The 17,933-nt window shown below is 35.7% G+C and overlaps 1 protein-coding gene across 1 annotated transcript in view; it reads left to right on the forward strand.

The window, feature by feature from the left end:
- The window catches only part of tmem8b (transmembrane protein 8B), a 129,831-nt gene that overhangs the window by 35,647 nt on the left and 76,251 nt on the right, over nucleotides 1-17,933 (forward strand). Inside the window, exons 2-3 of the mRNA XM_046841153.1 lie at nucleotides 5,845-6,034; nucleotides 16,063-16,270. Coding sequence (XP_046697109.1) covers nucleotides 5,845-6,034; nucleotides 16,063-16,270 — 398 coding nt within the window. The remainder of the gene's footprint in view (nucleotides 1-5,844; nucleotides 6,035-16,062; nucleotides 16,271-17,933) is intronic.

A 17,933-nucleotide genomic window follows, 5' to 3' on the forward strand; every position in this document is an offset into this window, starting at 1 on the left:
GACTTACGATACAATATTTTTGACTTACAATTGGGTTGCCTTAACGTATCTCCATCGTAAGTAGAGGACTACCTATATATACTGTATATATATATATATATATATATATATATATATATATATATATATATATGTGGATCAAACCTATTCTTTACTAAATTTCTATTGTCCATTCACCAAATGTGTTAGGAGCTGTTGCTTTATTTGTTGTTTGTATGCACATCTGGTTTTACAAAATGTGTACAAGACTGTTTACCCTCCATCCTGTATGTGTCCCAGTGGGTTGGACTAAGCCGAGGACAATCTTTGTTCTTGCTGGCATATTTCCAATTGCAGTAGGAGCTTTTCACACTCTCTCTCTCTCTCCTCTGTCTCTCTCTCTCTCTCACACACACACACACACACACACACACACACACATTCTGCTGGACTAGTCATACGGTCTATTCTCCTGATGCTCTAATCTGTCCTAATGTTTAGGATATTACCTTGACAAGTTGTGAGAAGCATGAATTAACAGGAACATCTGCTTCGGGTGATGTAGAAGTCATCAATTATAATACAGACAAGGGATTATAAAACCACTGAAAACATTGTAAATTGTGAAAGAAATAAGCATTGAGCTGTGTTTCGCAGTTTTTTTCCCAAAAGTAGGAACATATAATAAAAGTTTTTTTGCACTCTTAAAAAAATAGACGGATATGACATGATTGTGTCTTGAACGACTTCTTTTTCATTTATCAGAGGCTTGAAAGTACTTGGATATGTGCCGGTACACCAGAGAGATGGGGAGAAAGAGAGAGTCATCATCAATTATTGATCTGCCATCAATGCTGTAGGCAGAATGTGGCTGGGAGAAGGTGGGGGTGGATGCAGCAAGGAGGCTGATATTAATTTTAATGCCCTTCAATCCCAGGGTGAAATTGAAAAGAAGGGCACCTGTATTGAGCCACAGTAAACTTGCTTGTGTGCGAGATATTGACATGAAATGTAATAAAAAGCTAGCCGTGATTTATCACTGGCTTTCTTCAATGAGAGAGCATGGAGAAGGTTCACAAGGCCCATGAAGAAAAACCTAAGATGTAATCAACTTGATGTTTACCTTGTGCGACTTGTTGCTCATTTTCTTTTAATTACCACATGCAGGTAGTTGGTTTGAAAGAGGCAGATGTAGAGGACAGGGGGGTATGGAGACTGATGATCCGCTGTGGCGACCCCTAATGTGGGAAGCCGAAAGAAGAAGAAGAAGAAGATGTCACAGTTGAATTTTAGCATTTTCCATCTAGTAATTTAGTTGTTGCTACAACTCCAATTCCAAAAACATAAAAAAGTATCCTAGAGTCTTTCAGAAGTAAAGATGGCAGAGGTTCACCAATCTGCATCTGTGTCTACAAATTGTGAAACAATTTCAGAATAATGTTCCTCATCATCAAATTTGGCTTTGAGGATCTCATCATCTATAGTACATAATATCATCAAAATATTCAGAGAAACTAGAGAAATGTCTGTGTATAAGAAAGGGGGTGAAAATCAATACTGGATGCTTGTCATCTTCAGGTCCTCAGCTAGCACTGTATTAAAAACAGGTATCATTCTGTAATGGAAATCACTGCATGGGATTTGCAACACCTCCAAAAATCATTGTCTGTGAACAAATCCACCATTTCATCCACAAATGCAGGTTAAAGCACTTTCATGGAAAGAAGAAGCCATATGTGAATATGATCCAGAAATTTTGCCATCATCTCCAGCTCATTTACAATAGACTGAGTCAAAGTGGAAAACTGTTCTGTGGTCAAACAAATTGACATTTTACATTTTTTAAAAACCATTAATGCTGGACTAAAGAGAATCATCCAGCCTATAATTAGTGCTCAGGTCAAAAGTTTGCATCTCTGATGGTATTGAGGTGCAATAGTGCCTATGAATTGAGCAGCTTTCACATCTAAAAAGAGACCATCAATGCTGAAATGTATATATAAGATTAACAGCAACAAATGCTGCCATTTAGATGACAAGAAGGGTTTGCAGATTGCAGCAAGACAATTCTAAACCACATACTGCATCTATTATGACAGCATGGCTTCATAGTAGTGGTGTGATGGATGGGTGTGATCCTCCTGCTAGCAAACAGTTCACACCTCTTAAAAAACAAATATTATAGAGAAAAGCACACAATATTTTTTTCTGAGATAAAACTTCCTTAAACAAATTTTGAGCAAATTCTTAAAGCCCTTGGTATCTACTTTCATATGTACTATGAAAACTATAGGCACCAACTTTGGTACAAAAAAAGAGTTCAAATAGTATACAGCATGCTACAAGGGGTAATCTATTATAATATACACAACTTTAGATACCCCAATATGCAGTAATGATTTTTTCTAGGATAGTGAACTTGAATTACACATTATGTTAATCACCAAAACCTTTTCAGTAATGACCAACAGGTTTAAAGTACAAATAAAATCACTCCTAAAGACTGTGCATATATTTAGCATCTGTGATCACATACCATACTTGGCCAGTGTGTTAGTCTTCCAGCAAAACTGAAATCACTACACCTGTTTTCTGGCTCACCTATTCCATGCTATAATGTATGTTATTGTGTCAATCATTTTAGGTCTCCTAGTGGTCTAGTGGTTAGGATGCGGCGCTCTTACCGCTGCGGCCTGGGTTCGATCTCCGGTCAGAGAACCAACCCCAGCCACTCTTAGTGCCGGTCCCAAGCCCGGATAAATGGGGAGGGTTGCGTTAGGAAGGTCATCCAGCGTAAAAACATGCAGATGATCCGCTGTGGCGACCCCTAATGGGAAAAGCCGAAATAAAGTTTATTGTGTCAATCATTTTGTACAGTAGATCATTCGATTATTATTTTCATTCACTGAAATTCCATTAAAAGTATATGAACATTACACAGCTGCAACCAACATTAAAGTTATATAAGATCCACAATATATAAAATCCTATTAGATTTGAAATAGTATATCATTATTATGTATACCATAATTACGTACAAATCAATTGTTCTTATTATGTATACAAACAAAAGCAAATTCTATTCTCGACAAATGTTATGTACAGTAATTAATGGGAGAGTGTACAGCTGAGTGGCAGCTTCATTTCCCAAAAGCCTAGTGTCCAACATGCACCCTGTAACCTTGTGTATTAACTCACTCCATGCCTTGGCTTCCCTGCAGTAATAGTCTTCTGAGAGCTAAATATAATGGGCTATTAAGTCTCTGGGCAAACCTAAAGTTTCCTCAGCAGCTACGATGTACATGGAGAGCAACTCTTCAGTGATGTTTAAGCCTTGGAATGCAGTTTTTTCACAAATTAGATTTCAGTTTACCACTTCCTTATCAGGATGTCACATTTTGTTAATTCAATTTGACAATTGAAGGCTGTAAGAGATTAAACAGACAAACAAACAAACAAACAAACAAGTAAGCAAGCAAGCAAGCAAAAAAGTCCTTTGAGATTAAACATTTACAGACTTGTGGACAGCTAGTTTGCCAGTTACAACCATGCATATAGCAGCCTACAGACTGACTGCAGTTATATAACAAAATTATAATACAATATTTGTATTTATTTTGGAAATACACACTATGTAGTTTTGATTCTTTTATGCCTTGTAGGGTGAACAATAATTAGAGGTCATGGAACCTGGCATTTAGCTGTGTAAGCATTACATCAGCGTATGTAACCGTCAAACACCATAGCGTCGCCTTGCTTCTTAACTGACAGAGGGACAAATCAGCTTGTCAGGGGGTAGCAAAGGCAGCCCACAAGTTTTACTTCTAACAGATGCACGATGTTCCAGAAATTATATTGACTGGTGGTTATTAACTGCTTGTTCTTTTGAACTATGTGTTCTGACTACATGTGTTAAAAATGTCTGGCTGATACTTGGTGAAAACCAGCTCATTAAAATTCATGCTAAATTGTTGCTAGTTTGGAGTAACTGCGCCACGATGAGCACAGCTCCAAATGCTCTCTGCCTGCCTGGGTGGTTGTTCACACTGCAATTTTGTTCACACTTTGATGATTTTGTGCGAGGAGCCGATGTGTGGGAAGCGGCGAGGCTGTCGAAGCTAACAGATGAAAAGCCTGTGCTGGTGTCATACATCTGAGAGTCCATCAGCTTAATAAAAGTGTCAGTGCGGCTGATTTGTTATGTCTGTAAATAACAGGGGCTAACAGTAGGGAGAGAGGGGGAAAAAAAGAGAGAGCAAGGTAGCATTAGGAGCTCAGGCATAGATACAGTCCGTGTAATTGTTATATTGCCTCTCGGTTCAGTTCTCAGCTGCTCTAAGCTAGACAGATTTACTTTGACAGCTTCCTCCTGCATTGTCTTGACCCAGACCTCTATGTTGCTCATTTGCTATAATTACCTTATGTGCACCAGCAACCTGTATGTGAAACAATCCTCTGTGTGAAACTACAGTGTAAGCCCAAAGCCACCTTCAAGCCCAAAGTAGCCTGTGAATGAGGTAGAGTTGGACAGTTTTTGTCATTTGGCTAAAGCATCCTCAGTGTACAAGGCTAACTTTGCTGGATAAAGCTTATTCCCACCAGATAAGCTCAATCCATATACACTTGGAGCTAATGCATTTGTGGGTGGTGTCGGCCAAGTGTGGCATAAAAGGTTAAAACCCTGGACTAAATTTATGAAGAGGCTTGGGAATGTAACAGGGGGCTGATAAAGAGACGTGCTCACAGCAATAAGATAGTATAATATGGCATAGAGTTTATACAGATGATAATTGTGAAGACTGCAAAGGGTAAGATTTGCCCCGCTCAAAGAAAGAATAATGAGACATGGTGTCAATAATGAAGATATAAATTGTAATGATGTAAACTCTATTAAAAAAACAACTATGGTTATTTAGCCAGTAAATAATGATGTACCCTAGCTTGCAAGAACCTCAGCCATCCAGCTATACTAGGCATTGAGTACTTTACATGACTTTAGAAAAAATGTGTAGCATTTTATTTTCTATTTATGTAGTTAATCATTCTAAAACTGACTTCTCATATTTTTAAACAAATGAAGAAAAAAAAACAGTTATTGAAATATAAATTAAATGTACCACCCAAAAAATAGAATTGTATTTAATTTGTAAATAATCAAAATAATTTTGACACCATAGACAGCATATGTGTTAAAACAGTGAAAAACATAAAGTGGCCTTAATGAAGAAGTAGTCAACTTCCAGAAGATGAGCATTTATTAGGAGCACTTCTCTTTGCCCTTGGGAGACAAATTGTAATAAATCTGGCCTGCCTGTTGAACACATAGGGAATAGAAAGTAGAAAATACCTAGGTGCCAAGGTATAAATGTTTCCCCCTCTCACATAACGAGAAGATTGCAAGCTATTATGTTTGCTGACAGTGGTGCCACAGGAAGGCAAGGCTCATTACTGCAGATTGCAAAATGTCATATTGGTGTCTCCTCGCTGGCCCTGTGCTAGAGGATAAGAGCAAAATTAATTTTGCATAGTGATTGTTTTGAAGGGGAGCCAAACAGGGGACGGGTTTGATTAAATCACCAATACAGAAGAAAGGGGTTCAATCAAACTGCATCATAACTGTTTCCTCATATCTTCCTTTCATTACACAGCTGGAGAACATACACATCATCTCAGAAGTTCTCACTTGTAGTCCTGGGTGACCACATTGTCTATTAGCATCTTAATGCTGAGCTTATTGTTTTGGTCTACATAAATTGGATTAAATGTGCTTTGATGGATAGCACGAAAGTGCATGCACTGCACAAGAAGGACTGGAGTCAAGAACCCTGAATCTAATGTATTCTCTCCTCATGTTTGTTTGTGCAGGTTGCCTGTTTGTGACAGATTATTTCACCCGGACACCTCGAAAACTGAATGCCTTCCGCTCATTCGCCAGCGTGGAGCTTTTCCACTTCACCGTGCCTGATGACACAGTCGTTGCCGTCTGGAACCTCATCACATTTAAGGAGCAAGGGGGGACATTTGGAGACAACTGTCCTGACCGCAACGTGACAGTGTGAGTCTCCAACACCATCAAGCAATTATGCTTTTCTTTAGCCCAATATCGAAAACACATTTCTGCTTTCAGCAAGAAGTCAGAGGTGCTGAGATTCCTAAAAAAATATATAGCAGGCAAAAAAAAATAAAATACTGCAAAACACCCATTTGTATATTAGTATAAACTGTGTTTTTATAGATATGCACCAAGAAAGAATAATGTTTGGTCTCGCTTTTCTTCTGCTGAAGGAATTACGGTACAAGTAACATTCATCAAATGAGGGTTGTCAGTTACATTGGTTTTCAAAACAATGTTTAACACACTAATCTACTGTACCGTTGCCATTGTGTTTGTTGGCATTTAGATTCAGAAGTGCTAAATGAGCTCAAGTCTTTATTTAAAACAAAATTTGGTGTAAGTGTAAACGCTTCAAAAGTGGTTTTTGAAATGGAAACATTGACCATAATGGTTAAACCAGTTACAGTTAGTACTATTAATACTACTTTTTCAATTAGTACAATTAGTTTTAATTAATACCTTTCTAGAATTATACAAACAGTTATGCTTAAGACAGAACGCTAGTTTTGTTTACAGTTTTACTTGGTGCTTGCCTGCTTACACTATTTAAGATAAGAAAAGAAAAGATAAGATAAGATAAGATAAGTTAAGATAAGATAAGACTTTATTAATCCCGAAGGAAATTCTTGTGCATGACTGCTCCAAGCAAAAAGAATTCAAACGTGTAGTAGTATTAACTAGTATTGCACATTATAGTTCTAAAATATATTGCACATAATAGTGTACAAGTATATAGTTAAATAATATTGCACATTCATGTTGATAATGTGATATCAGAACACATTAGGTTCCTTCCTGAATTACAGAGTTAAAGTAATAGAAACAATCGCATGAAAGAGTTTTCTCCTCCAGTAAATTGCTATTCTTTTCTGAAAATGTTTCATTTGGTCTACACTTGGATTTCAGCTTGAGATGTGGACCATGCTGAAGACTGAATGTTGAAACACTGCTGGGGCTGAAAGCTATAAAAAAAAATTCAGTTGAGATCTATTACTCAGTTAGCCTGACTGGTTATTTTCTGCTCTCTCCATAAAAGCAGCATTTATTACCTCAGAGGCCAAATTTCTGTAACTGAGTGCAGTGTACACTAGAGATCCATTAATATAACATGGGTGAAAACACTGTGATTAAATCATAATGTACTCTTAAATTTTTTAAAATGGGATTTTCAGCAGTTCAGTCTTCTACTTAAAAATGTATATATTTTTTTAATTTTTGATTAAAGATTTAATTACGTTAATTTCAGAGCATAGAAAACAATTTTAACGATCAACAGTTGTCTTTAGAAGAGATCATTTCCAGATGATAATTGGATGTTAAAATGTCTTTCTTTTAGTGGAGAGTGTCTGAAAAGTTTAATAACCTGGACTGAATTTAAAAGTAGGCAAGAGAAGAGACATACTTTAAACTTTTCATTAATTCAAGAATTTAAAATGGATGAACAAAGTCCAAGCTGTCTTTTAGAATTGCAAAGTAATAATGTGGTAAGATGAAACTGACAGTACTGAGCATTTCCTACTGTACAATGTGTTCTTTTAGCTTGTAATTATCAATACAGGTTAACCATCCAAGACAGCTCCATGTGCTTTCTTATCCTTGCTGTGCTAAAACACATTATTTTAACTAAGCGCCGATCTCCTGGACCTGCATTAAGGCAATTAACAGTGACATTAACAGAATATTTAAGTCTTCAAATTTGATCTTTCTTTTAGTCATTACACATTACACATCATGTACAAAACCTGACTTTTGCTTACACGTTAATGTGTTGAAGTAAATATTCCTGGGTAAATCGTGGCCATATATAATAAGAAAATGCATGTCCTTGAGCAAGCATTGCAGCTATAACAAGTAGCGATAGCAAATCCCATCTCTGTGGGGTGTTAGTCACGCCTCTGACAAATATTAAAGATAGAAGAAGTCTGTTTTATGGTTCAACTGCTTTTGTGTTTGTACACTTCAGCTCCTGCTGTGACCTTAAAGTCAAAACACGCTGAATGAAAGGTTAAGGCACTTTAGAAATGTACTGTCCATACCATGAATGCCATGACTCTTATTTTATAATAAAACTGTAGATTAAACAAGAACATTTAACAATTCCCATAATATATAGAAGAGTAAATAAGCGTAAATAAGAGTAAATAAGCTCTTCTGTTACCTGCAGGGGGAATACAAATGGAAAATATAGAGCCATGCTGCAGAAATATCTTCGCCTCAACTTTGCCAGAACCATTTATTTATCTCTTAATGTCAGACATAACTTAAGGGGAGCATAATGCAATAATTACAGCATGCACAGGCATGTTCCAGTGTGTATGCTAATGAAAATTATGACCTCAAGGCCTTTTCATGGATTGAATGGAGTTTTTTCTGCACATGTAAATTAAAACAGTGGGAAGAACAATGCTCTAATAATTAGCTTAATCTAATTATGTATTCAAATATTTTACTAACAGGCATTGTATATTTATCTAAATATAGGACGTTGCCTGGTCCAATTTCCAGCTGTCCAGTTTCAGTGAGTGTGTGCCCACAGTATGATCTTTTGCTGTTGTAACTCATCCACCTCTAGGTCTGTTTGGATAAATCCATAAATGTGCAAGTACACAGGGATTCCTGTTAAAGAATCTATGTAGGAACAGACAGTAAACACTTTTAAATCTTGTTGAATAGGTCTAGTAATTATTTCTTTAACTGTCTCCGTGAATATAACTAATTTGAGTACGGTGTTTCAGTTTTAAACAAAACACAGCATTAATAAACAGTGACTTTCAATCTGCTTCAAAGCCAAAACTGGTACTTGTGCTCAAATGAAATACAAGCAGAATGCCAAGTTACTAATTAAAACACTTTGCTGAACCTTTTCTGTATGTTTTGTTCTCCTGCTACTCACTTCTAACCCCCTACTCCTCAAACCACCACCATGAGGTCCCATTACAGCTGGGATAACGTACGAGGCCAGGCACTCATTCTGTCAATTCAGCTGTCAGAAAGCAAGTAGGGGGTTCCACAATGAGCTGGTAATTAAACGAGGATGCTGTTGAGTGCTGTGGAGAGATAAAGCGGGGAGGGTAACACTGTAGGGAAGGCTGAAATGCAGTGAGATGACTAGGGGATAGTGGAAAGCAGCCACATGCTTCTGTGTTGGGATCAATATCTTAGGGTTGGACTAACCATGACAACTCTAATTAGGCCCAGCATACACGCAAGAACTGGAGTGTAGCAAAACTCCTGAGGTTTTACCAAAACTTTGTATTAGGCATTGTCCGAATGATGTAACTGTTAAATGTTTTTTTCTTCATGCTATTACATAGGAAAAACACAAAATACTATTAGTATTAAAATATCTTCAAATAGTGTAAATCAGTGAAATTTGGACTGTCCCGGGATCTATGGAGAATATCCAGGGTTTTGTTATATTTTAAATTTAGTTGCATTGATGAACGTTATTATATCATTATATTATATTATTTATTATATAGGTCTTAGCTAATTTGACTATATATATGTCAGTTAAATAGGTTCAAAAAGAAAGTATTATTATAAATAATGTTTAATCGGAGATCTGTAATAAAAAGCTATATGGCATAAAAAGATGCACTATTAGACAAAATATTATTGTACACATTAAATTATTGTTCATCTGAATGTTTATTCAAAATAGGTGGGTATGTGGAATTTTTTATACTTAAAAATTACAATCCAAATTAAAACTAACCCCTTATAGTCGTTTTTTTATTCATCTAGGCATCATAAAACAAGTTATTGCCTGATTCATTACTTATTTAACACTTTATACAGTGTACTGACCATTTCTTGGTAATGTATTGCCTTCATTGCTACAGTGCTGGTGTGATATTTTTAAGATTAATTTCTATCATATGGCTCACTGAAGCCCCAGCTGCTCTTTGTACCTTTGCCATGTGAAACAGTGAAACAAACCCTTGACTCAATTAATGTCTGAAACCTGTATCTGTATTCTATGCTTGTTTGTTTAGACGAGAACAAGAACAGCTAGATTTATGCCACTTATTTGCATAATATCAGATTCAAAGGTTGAGCACATCAACAAACTTAATCAAGTCATAAATTGCAAGACAAGTGACAAGAGCACAAAAGCTCCTGGGGTTTCATTATGAGCCTCTTTTTTAAACTTGGGTTGTTTGGTATCTGTGATTTACTATCAATGTAGTTTATGCTTCATTATGTAGCTGCAGGCAAATGTGGCTGCACCTAACCTTTTGTTATTCAGTGATTGTGTGCCACTATTGTGCTGCTAGTATTAAATTTAGTATTAGCATGTCTAGGGTGAGCTGTAAGTTTGGATTATTACAATCTTCTTATACTTTATTTGTATTTATTTATTTATTTAAATCACACTGTCAACCTGACCTGATGGCAGGATAATGCTCACTCTTCTATTTACATACTTTTCCTATTAGTTTTACTTTTATTAAAAAAAAAAAAAAAAACAATGCCTAAAGATGAACTGAATCATAAAATGGGATTATGAGGGTTAAAATACAGCACTAGATATGTGTAATGAGGTATCAGCCTTCTAGTTATAACAGCTGTCCACACTCTAACAGTAATAGACTATAAAATACAGTAATTCAGGTAAAACAACTTATCAGTCTTATCAAATGAACTTTGTACCCCAAACCCCAATTATGCCCTCTACTAATTGTTTAACCTTTCAATATTTAAGGTAATGTTTTGGCTGCTCTGGGTGGCATTTCATAAATGTTTTGCAAAAACTTCATTAAATTCAACATGAAAGAGTTATTTAATTAATAAGCATTTACCATAAAACTCTTTTAAAATTACCAGTTACATAAATTAATTTGTAAACTAACCTGACCTATTCATTATTCAATGAGAACTACTTAATTTGAATATAATGTATTTAAAAAAGTCTGAAACAAACTAAACAAAATAATTGACTTTAATTATATGGCTGGTCTTTTCTAATTAAATCCATATGCCATTCATTCAGATACAGTACAGGAAAGCCAGATGATTGCGATTATACACCTGGAGTGAAAACAAGGTCTGCCAAGTGAAGCTGTTTGTCCCGGTGCTGTGGCACGATTAAATATACACCCTGTGGGAATTTTGAAGTGGTTTGCTACGTGCTGATATTTCATCTCCAGGTCTATTTGCTACTACCCCACAAACATTATGTGTAACCTAAATAAGTCTTTGCATCCTAAAGTGAAGTATAATGTATTCATTTTGGTCAAATATCTTGGTCACACTATATACTCCCTTTTGTTTGCTGAATGAGATAAATGGTACTTATTTATTGTGCCCATAAAGGTGCAAATGTTGTGAAAAAAATTGCAGACATTTATTATCAATATTAATTAACTCAAAAATTATTCTCTTAGCTTTTGGATTGTTGGTGAAATGTTGCTATAAGGATCTAGTTAGCACAGGTTTTGTGGGAATTATTTACAATCTCTCTTTGACTTTTATTTGTTTTCTCTCACTAACAAATCACCATTTAGAACATTTCCTGGTGTATGTTCTTTGTTATTATGCGTACATCTTTCATTTAAATTACTGTTCATTTACGTCTATTGTCTCAGACTCTGGGCCATGTATACAAGTTACAGTACCTCCAGACTTTGCCACAATCGAATGGGGGAGGAATCAACAGCATTTAGCATTATTTAGCATTTGTCCAGCATGGCTAACATTTTAATGGATGTCACGTTAAGCATGCAGGCAGTGCTAATTGGTTCATAACAGACTTTGACATGACCTGCATGTGATAATGACGCCGGAGATTCGGTGCAAGTCCCACACTGACCAGTAGTGCACAAATCATAGAGGAAGTGACAACCATTTTTGTGTAAGTTATAAAAGATAAAAGCAAGACAATATAGACAAGCAGCACGTAATTAGCCCCCGGACATTGCTGAGGTTAAATTCGTTTTGTTGTCTCAGGGAATTTTAAATGATTTACATTCAACTGCATGATGCGGATGCACAAATAAGACTTAATATAGGAACATAAGGGTGAGGAGCAGCAGTGAGCCAGCTGGATCCTACAGGGGGAAGAGCTGAGAACTCTTAATATGGAACAGGGCACAGCAGCATAAATAAGTGCTTCATCATCAGAATGCCGGGGCACAGCTCGTGTCAGCTCCACCAGGGTCCAGATAACCAGTGAAGCAAATATATGCAGACCTATTTTAAAATACCTTATTTAACTGAATAACACATCAGAACTTGCAGATTTTGCTAATTATGAGTTTAAGCAAAGAGTACCGAGTGGAACCTATTATTTATCTATGTACCGGATTCCAATTAATATAGTCTCTAATTTATTACAAATGTGTTTTTTTGAAACTACTGTACATTATTAATGTCACATTTAAATGAAGGCATGAAGTGTATGAAGGCAGTTGATTTATTTGTGTTTGCTGGGTGTGTTTTGTGTTCTTGATTTCAGTCATGAGTTTACAAATAGCATAGATTAAAAAAAAAATCCTAATTTTTCTTCTTATTATTATATATAATATAATTTTCTTATTAAGTTAAAAAGTTATTTTTAATAAACTTTTATAAACTTTTAAAAACATGGTGAATGTAAAAACTAGGTCTATATTATTTATTTGTGTGTTCTGCAATTGAACACACACATTTGTACATTTATGTATTATAAATGATATAAATGATGTAATATTTAATTATTCTAATAAGTCATAATTGTAAGGAACTACCTTGTTATCTTTTTTTACCGCATTTCTTTACAGATTTTTACATTCTTGTCAGGTGTATTCATTTACACATGCATCTTGGAAGTGGCATTGAGGCGAGAAATCACACTATAAGTGTTAAATTAATCTATTTGCATTAACACTGCCCAATATATTGCACCGCTAGAGAAACATCCAATAGTGTGCATTGCACAATGTCTTATTATGTGTCTGTATCCAAAATTCTTCAGTAAATTGAGCACATCGCTTATAAATTCAAATATAATGCTTTGGAGCGAGGTGTCTCTTTTAAATAAAGTTTTTACTTATGATTTTAGCAACATGTTAAAATACTGCATATCCAAGTATTAGAATGATAAAGGTGATTCTTTTGTTTTTACAATACTTTGTAGATATTTGGTTTTGAGACCAAAAGATGAATTTCAGCTTTAATTTCTTGAGATTTTTCTCAATTTTTTAATCAATTAACAATATTGGAACATGTCACTGACAGGTGTTTATTCCTGTGCTCTGTTAGATTAACGGTTTAAACAACTAATAGCTCTGAATGTCTATTCTTGCTTTGTGTTTGAGTTTCATGTAGAACAGAGAGCTGTTTAATAGAGAACAGCAGGTCATTTTGTGTAAGGGAAGAGGGAAATACTATCAGTGCCATCGATAGTATTACAATCCATTCTCCAAACAAGACTTCCAGAGCAGAAATAGAGAGGCCTCTCATTAGCTGTAAGAATCTAAACGTCTGATTGGAAAAGAGACAAATGGAGACAAAATTGAAAGCAAGATAATTCTCTTCTAAATTAGTTTCATTGGTCAAGCATGGTGGAGTTAGTGTCAGAGTTCAGGCTTGCATGGCTGCTTCTGAAACTGACTAAGTAAGCTTTTGATGATGAAGCTCATGATGGGTTGCAAGAAGATGAGTTCAGATGTCTACAGAAACATTATGTCTATTAGTTTCCAAGAAAATGCATCCTATCTAATTTAAACTTCATCATGCAGCAAGATGACCCAAATCGTAAACTGCGGTTTGTCTGCACGCAACCAAAAGTTTAGTGTTATTTACTTTAATTAGATGATGTGTACCTATAATTTAGCTCACCTACAAAATTGGGTGGTCTACCACCAAAGATACAATGTCCTACATTGTTTACCGAAACTAGATTTACAAAAAATTCAGAAAAAGAAAGCTGAAATTCGGATCAGTCCTTCCATATTCATATAATGATCTTTTATCCATGGCCCAGTTTAATAGGGCTACACAATTAGGTGGAACACTTGAATGTGGTTTACCTCAAAGACCGTGTGATTATGTGTTTAGGTGATTATAGTAATTTGTTAGTCTAATTGATAGACATGAGTACGTGTGAGTTTCCCGAAAGAAATGTTTGAAGCTAACATTATACCAGTGGTCCCTTGTGTTTATATGTAATTATAATCCCTTTTTTTAATGATACAGAATTATTTCATTGTGGAGTTTCTGGGAACTGCTTTTTGCCCACTTTTTTGTGAAATGACATGGCAGGTTTACAATGGGTTTAATAATCAGATTTGGCTTTACTGCATTTTAACACGCCTATTTCTGATATATAAAATGATTCTAATGGGCTGCAACAGTTATCGAGTCCACAATTATGCATGTTACAATTTTCTCATTATGATACACATTGTAGTGTGGAATACATGATGGGATAAAAATCTGACTGATCTGTAATCAGGCTCAGTTTGTATTGTTTTTTTTTTTAAATAAAAAAAACACTATGTATCACACTGGAAATAAGATGTGTTTCATATGTCTAAGGCAAACTTGCACAGCCCACATAGGCCCTCCCCAGTCACAGATTTTTTTACTCAGAGACAAAAATAAACCTGTACACCACAAGGACAAAAGCCTTTCTGCACTGACATACTCCAGACATACGAGCTCCTCGGGTGCACAGAAAAAGGGAGGAGGGTGGAATGATTTTTCGAACAACCCTACACTTGCAGTTTGAGTTATTATCTGCCAAAAACCCTAGACTGTAAGATCTGAGTGTCATTCCATTCTGGGATGGTGTCTGTGTGGGACAGGAAGAAAAAACCCAAAAAACATAACATCCATGGTGGTCCTCTTGAAGAAGATATGCTTAAGGATATCATTGCAATCTGCTGCTGAACTTGCACATGAACTTGTACTGTTAAATATTTATGGAGCTGAGAAGAACACTACAGAGCACAAACACACAAATAAAATATAAGTGTACATTTCTATCAAACACACACACACACACACACACACACACACACACACACACACACACACACACACACACACATTCCTAGTTCATTCAATCTCCCACATAGTATAAAAATAAAAACGAGAGCGAGAAAGCAATTGTCAGCTGTTATTGTGATTCCTATTCGCATGAGAATTTTGCATTTGAAGCCTGTCAAGATTCCAATTGACATACTACAGCATCCCAGCTCAGTGGGCCAAGCGAAAGAAATCACGGAAGGTGAAGGCTTTCATGCCATATGATCCATGGCAGATTCCAGCTGTCAGACCTCTATTTTTTTATCTTGAATGGCAGCACTGAAAAGAAAAGGCACTGTTTTTAGGCCCTCTGTCTCTCACATGAAAAAAATAAAATAAAAATAACAAAAGACTCACAAGAATGCGTAACCATTCCATTCATTGATTTGCATCATTTTTCACCACTTTAGCTGAGATAACAGCATGGCAAAAGCATTGTTGCGCTTGAATAGCCTCCAAAACTTGGGATCATTTCACGAAACATTACAAAAGTAGCGCCACATTGGAATATTTATTTTACATTTCAGTTTGGTTCATGAATTATTTAGTATTAGTTATGGTGTTTTGTTTAACTTCCTGTAAAAAGGAGAGAAATTGGAGTGTATGCTGAATTCCACTTGATTTTCCTTTTTCTGATTCTCTCTCTCTCTTTCACTCTCTCTCTCTCTCTCTCTCTCTCTCTCTCTGATATACACACACACACACACACACACACACACACACACACATAGACCACACACTCAGAGTTGCTTGCTCACCCAAATCTAATTAAATGTGCTGAGCTCATTGCTTGTTTGATTTATGAAAACAGTAATGAGATGAGCACAGCTATAATTTTACTAAATCAGAACTTTAGATCTAACTAAAGAGCGTCAGCTTATGACTCGTATTATTCATCCCCACATCCTGAGTATGCGCCTCAATATATTAAAATCATCTTCTTTGGTTGGCAGGTATTTCAGGTCCGGAGCCCCGCCGGTCATCAACCCGTTGAACACCCATTTCCCGAAGGACACCGTCGTCCCAGGGTCATTTGCAGTTACGTTGACATGGACGCTGCCCAACCGTACTACAGGGGTGTTCAATGTTACCAGCCCTCTTCCCGGAGACTGGTTCTTGGCTGCACATCTGCCGAAGGATGAGGGCAAAATCTCTGTCAAGGTGAGAGCAGGCTGTGAGCTCATTATAAAGCGTTTTATGCAAATGCTATTGATTCTGGTGGAAGCCTTTTGTTCATAATGCTAAATCAAACATTCAGACCTCTTGTGTAATAGCTGCTGTCTTGTTAGCTAGTGATGGAAAATTAAGAGCAAATGTGTTATCCTTGTCAGTCATGAATTATTACTCATGCGCTCAGGTGCCAAATGTGTGTAGTTATTATAATCGATTTTCTCAGTTGAAAAGCCTGAATGTAAAACAGATTGTTGTTGAAATCATGTATATGGCCGTTTTTTTTTAACTAAACTTTTTATACACTAAACGTGTGTACATTGAGGATCCTCCTGAATAGAGAAATGAATAAGGGGCATGATATTATTATTATTATTATTATTATTATTATTATTATTATTATTATTATTAATTTATTAATTTATTAATTTATTTATTTGTTTGTTTGTTGATTTATTCGTTTTCTGAAAGATTTACAGGACATCTATTTAAGATTAAACTTGGACTGGACGTAGGGATGTATTTTATGGGTTCCAACAAAAAGAATAGTAAATAGGAGGCACAAGTGTGTGGTCAGATTTGAAGTTCAGAGTAATAAACACTTTAAAATATTAATCTTGAGTAATCCATAGTGGTTTACATGTATTTTACAATTTTGGTTATATTTCAGGAAACATAACCAATAGAGTTTATAAAGATATTTAGACAATAGTATAATTAATTACAAATACAATTATTAACTGCAACTGCAAACACAAAAATTACAACCTGTACTCATGTTTAGTTCAAACAAATGTTTTTTATTCCTTCAACATTTTTTTTTAAATATTTTCCAGGGGCAGAGAACTGAGGATTAAATGTTCCTTCAAATTCAGGCCACATCGACATTGTGTTCGATTGCGAAAATATATCCAGATATTAGAAGCACTAAACATATACTGATATCACTGTATTACACCTGTAGTGTGCATACATGATAAAGCACAGACATTTGTCTATTGTTATTTCAACCATATACAGCTGGTTGTGTCCTGTGGTACACACAGGACTACATAAAGTACGTGTTCAAACGTGCAAAGCAGCAAAAAACATGTAAAAATGATCTAACACCAAGACAATAGTCACAGTAAAGGGAAGTGCAGTGCTGTCTAGTAGGCAATTCTAATGCGGATAATTTCTATAGTTAAAAAAAAGAACAATATTCAATAATTAGGGTTATCGTCAGGGTCAACCATACATCATGGGATATGCTTAACGTATTCTGTGTCAGCAGCAGCCGAATTACCATCTAATAATCACTTTCTGCAAGTTAAAACATTGTATACAAGGCAGTTAAACTAAAATAGGGAAAGGTGGAAGCAGCAAATGGAGCACATTTTCCAAGGATTCATGTTTATACACTAATATTCTGAATGGTTGTACACAAATTAGTGCATGTTCTGCACTTATGACCACCATTATCTGGCCCATAATGGATATAACATTAGTGGCGTTTCTGCATATAAGCATTTTAAATCAGATGGGCTTTTTATTGTTTGTTGACACTATTTCTTTACTGTGCAATAAGAGTGCATCTAGATTCGAGCTTAACGATGTGCAGAAAACATGCACAATCAATACCATGAAATGGCTAGGCTATATCAGCTAGTTAGTA

The sequence above is a fragment of the Silurus meridionalis genome, chromosome 27 (genome assembly GCF_014805685.1).
Source record: "Silurus meridionalis isolate SWU-2019-XX chromosome 27, ASM1480568v1, whole genome shotgun sequence".
NCBI lineage: Eukaryota > Metazoa > Chordata > Actinopteri > Siluriformes > Siluridae > Silurus > Silurus meridionalis.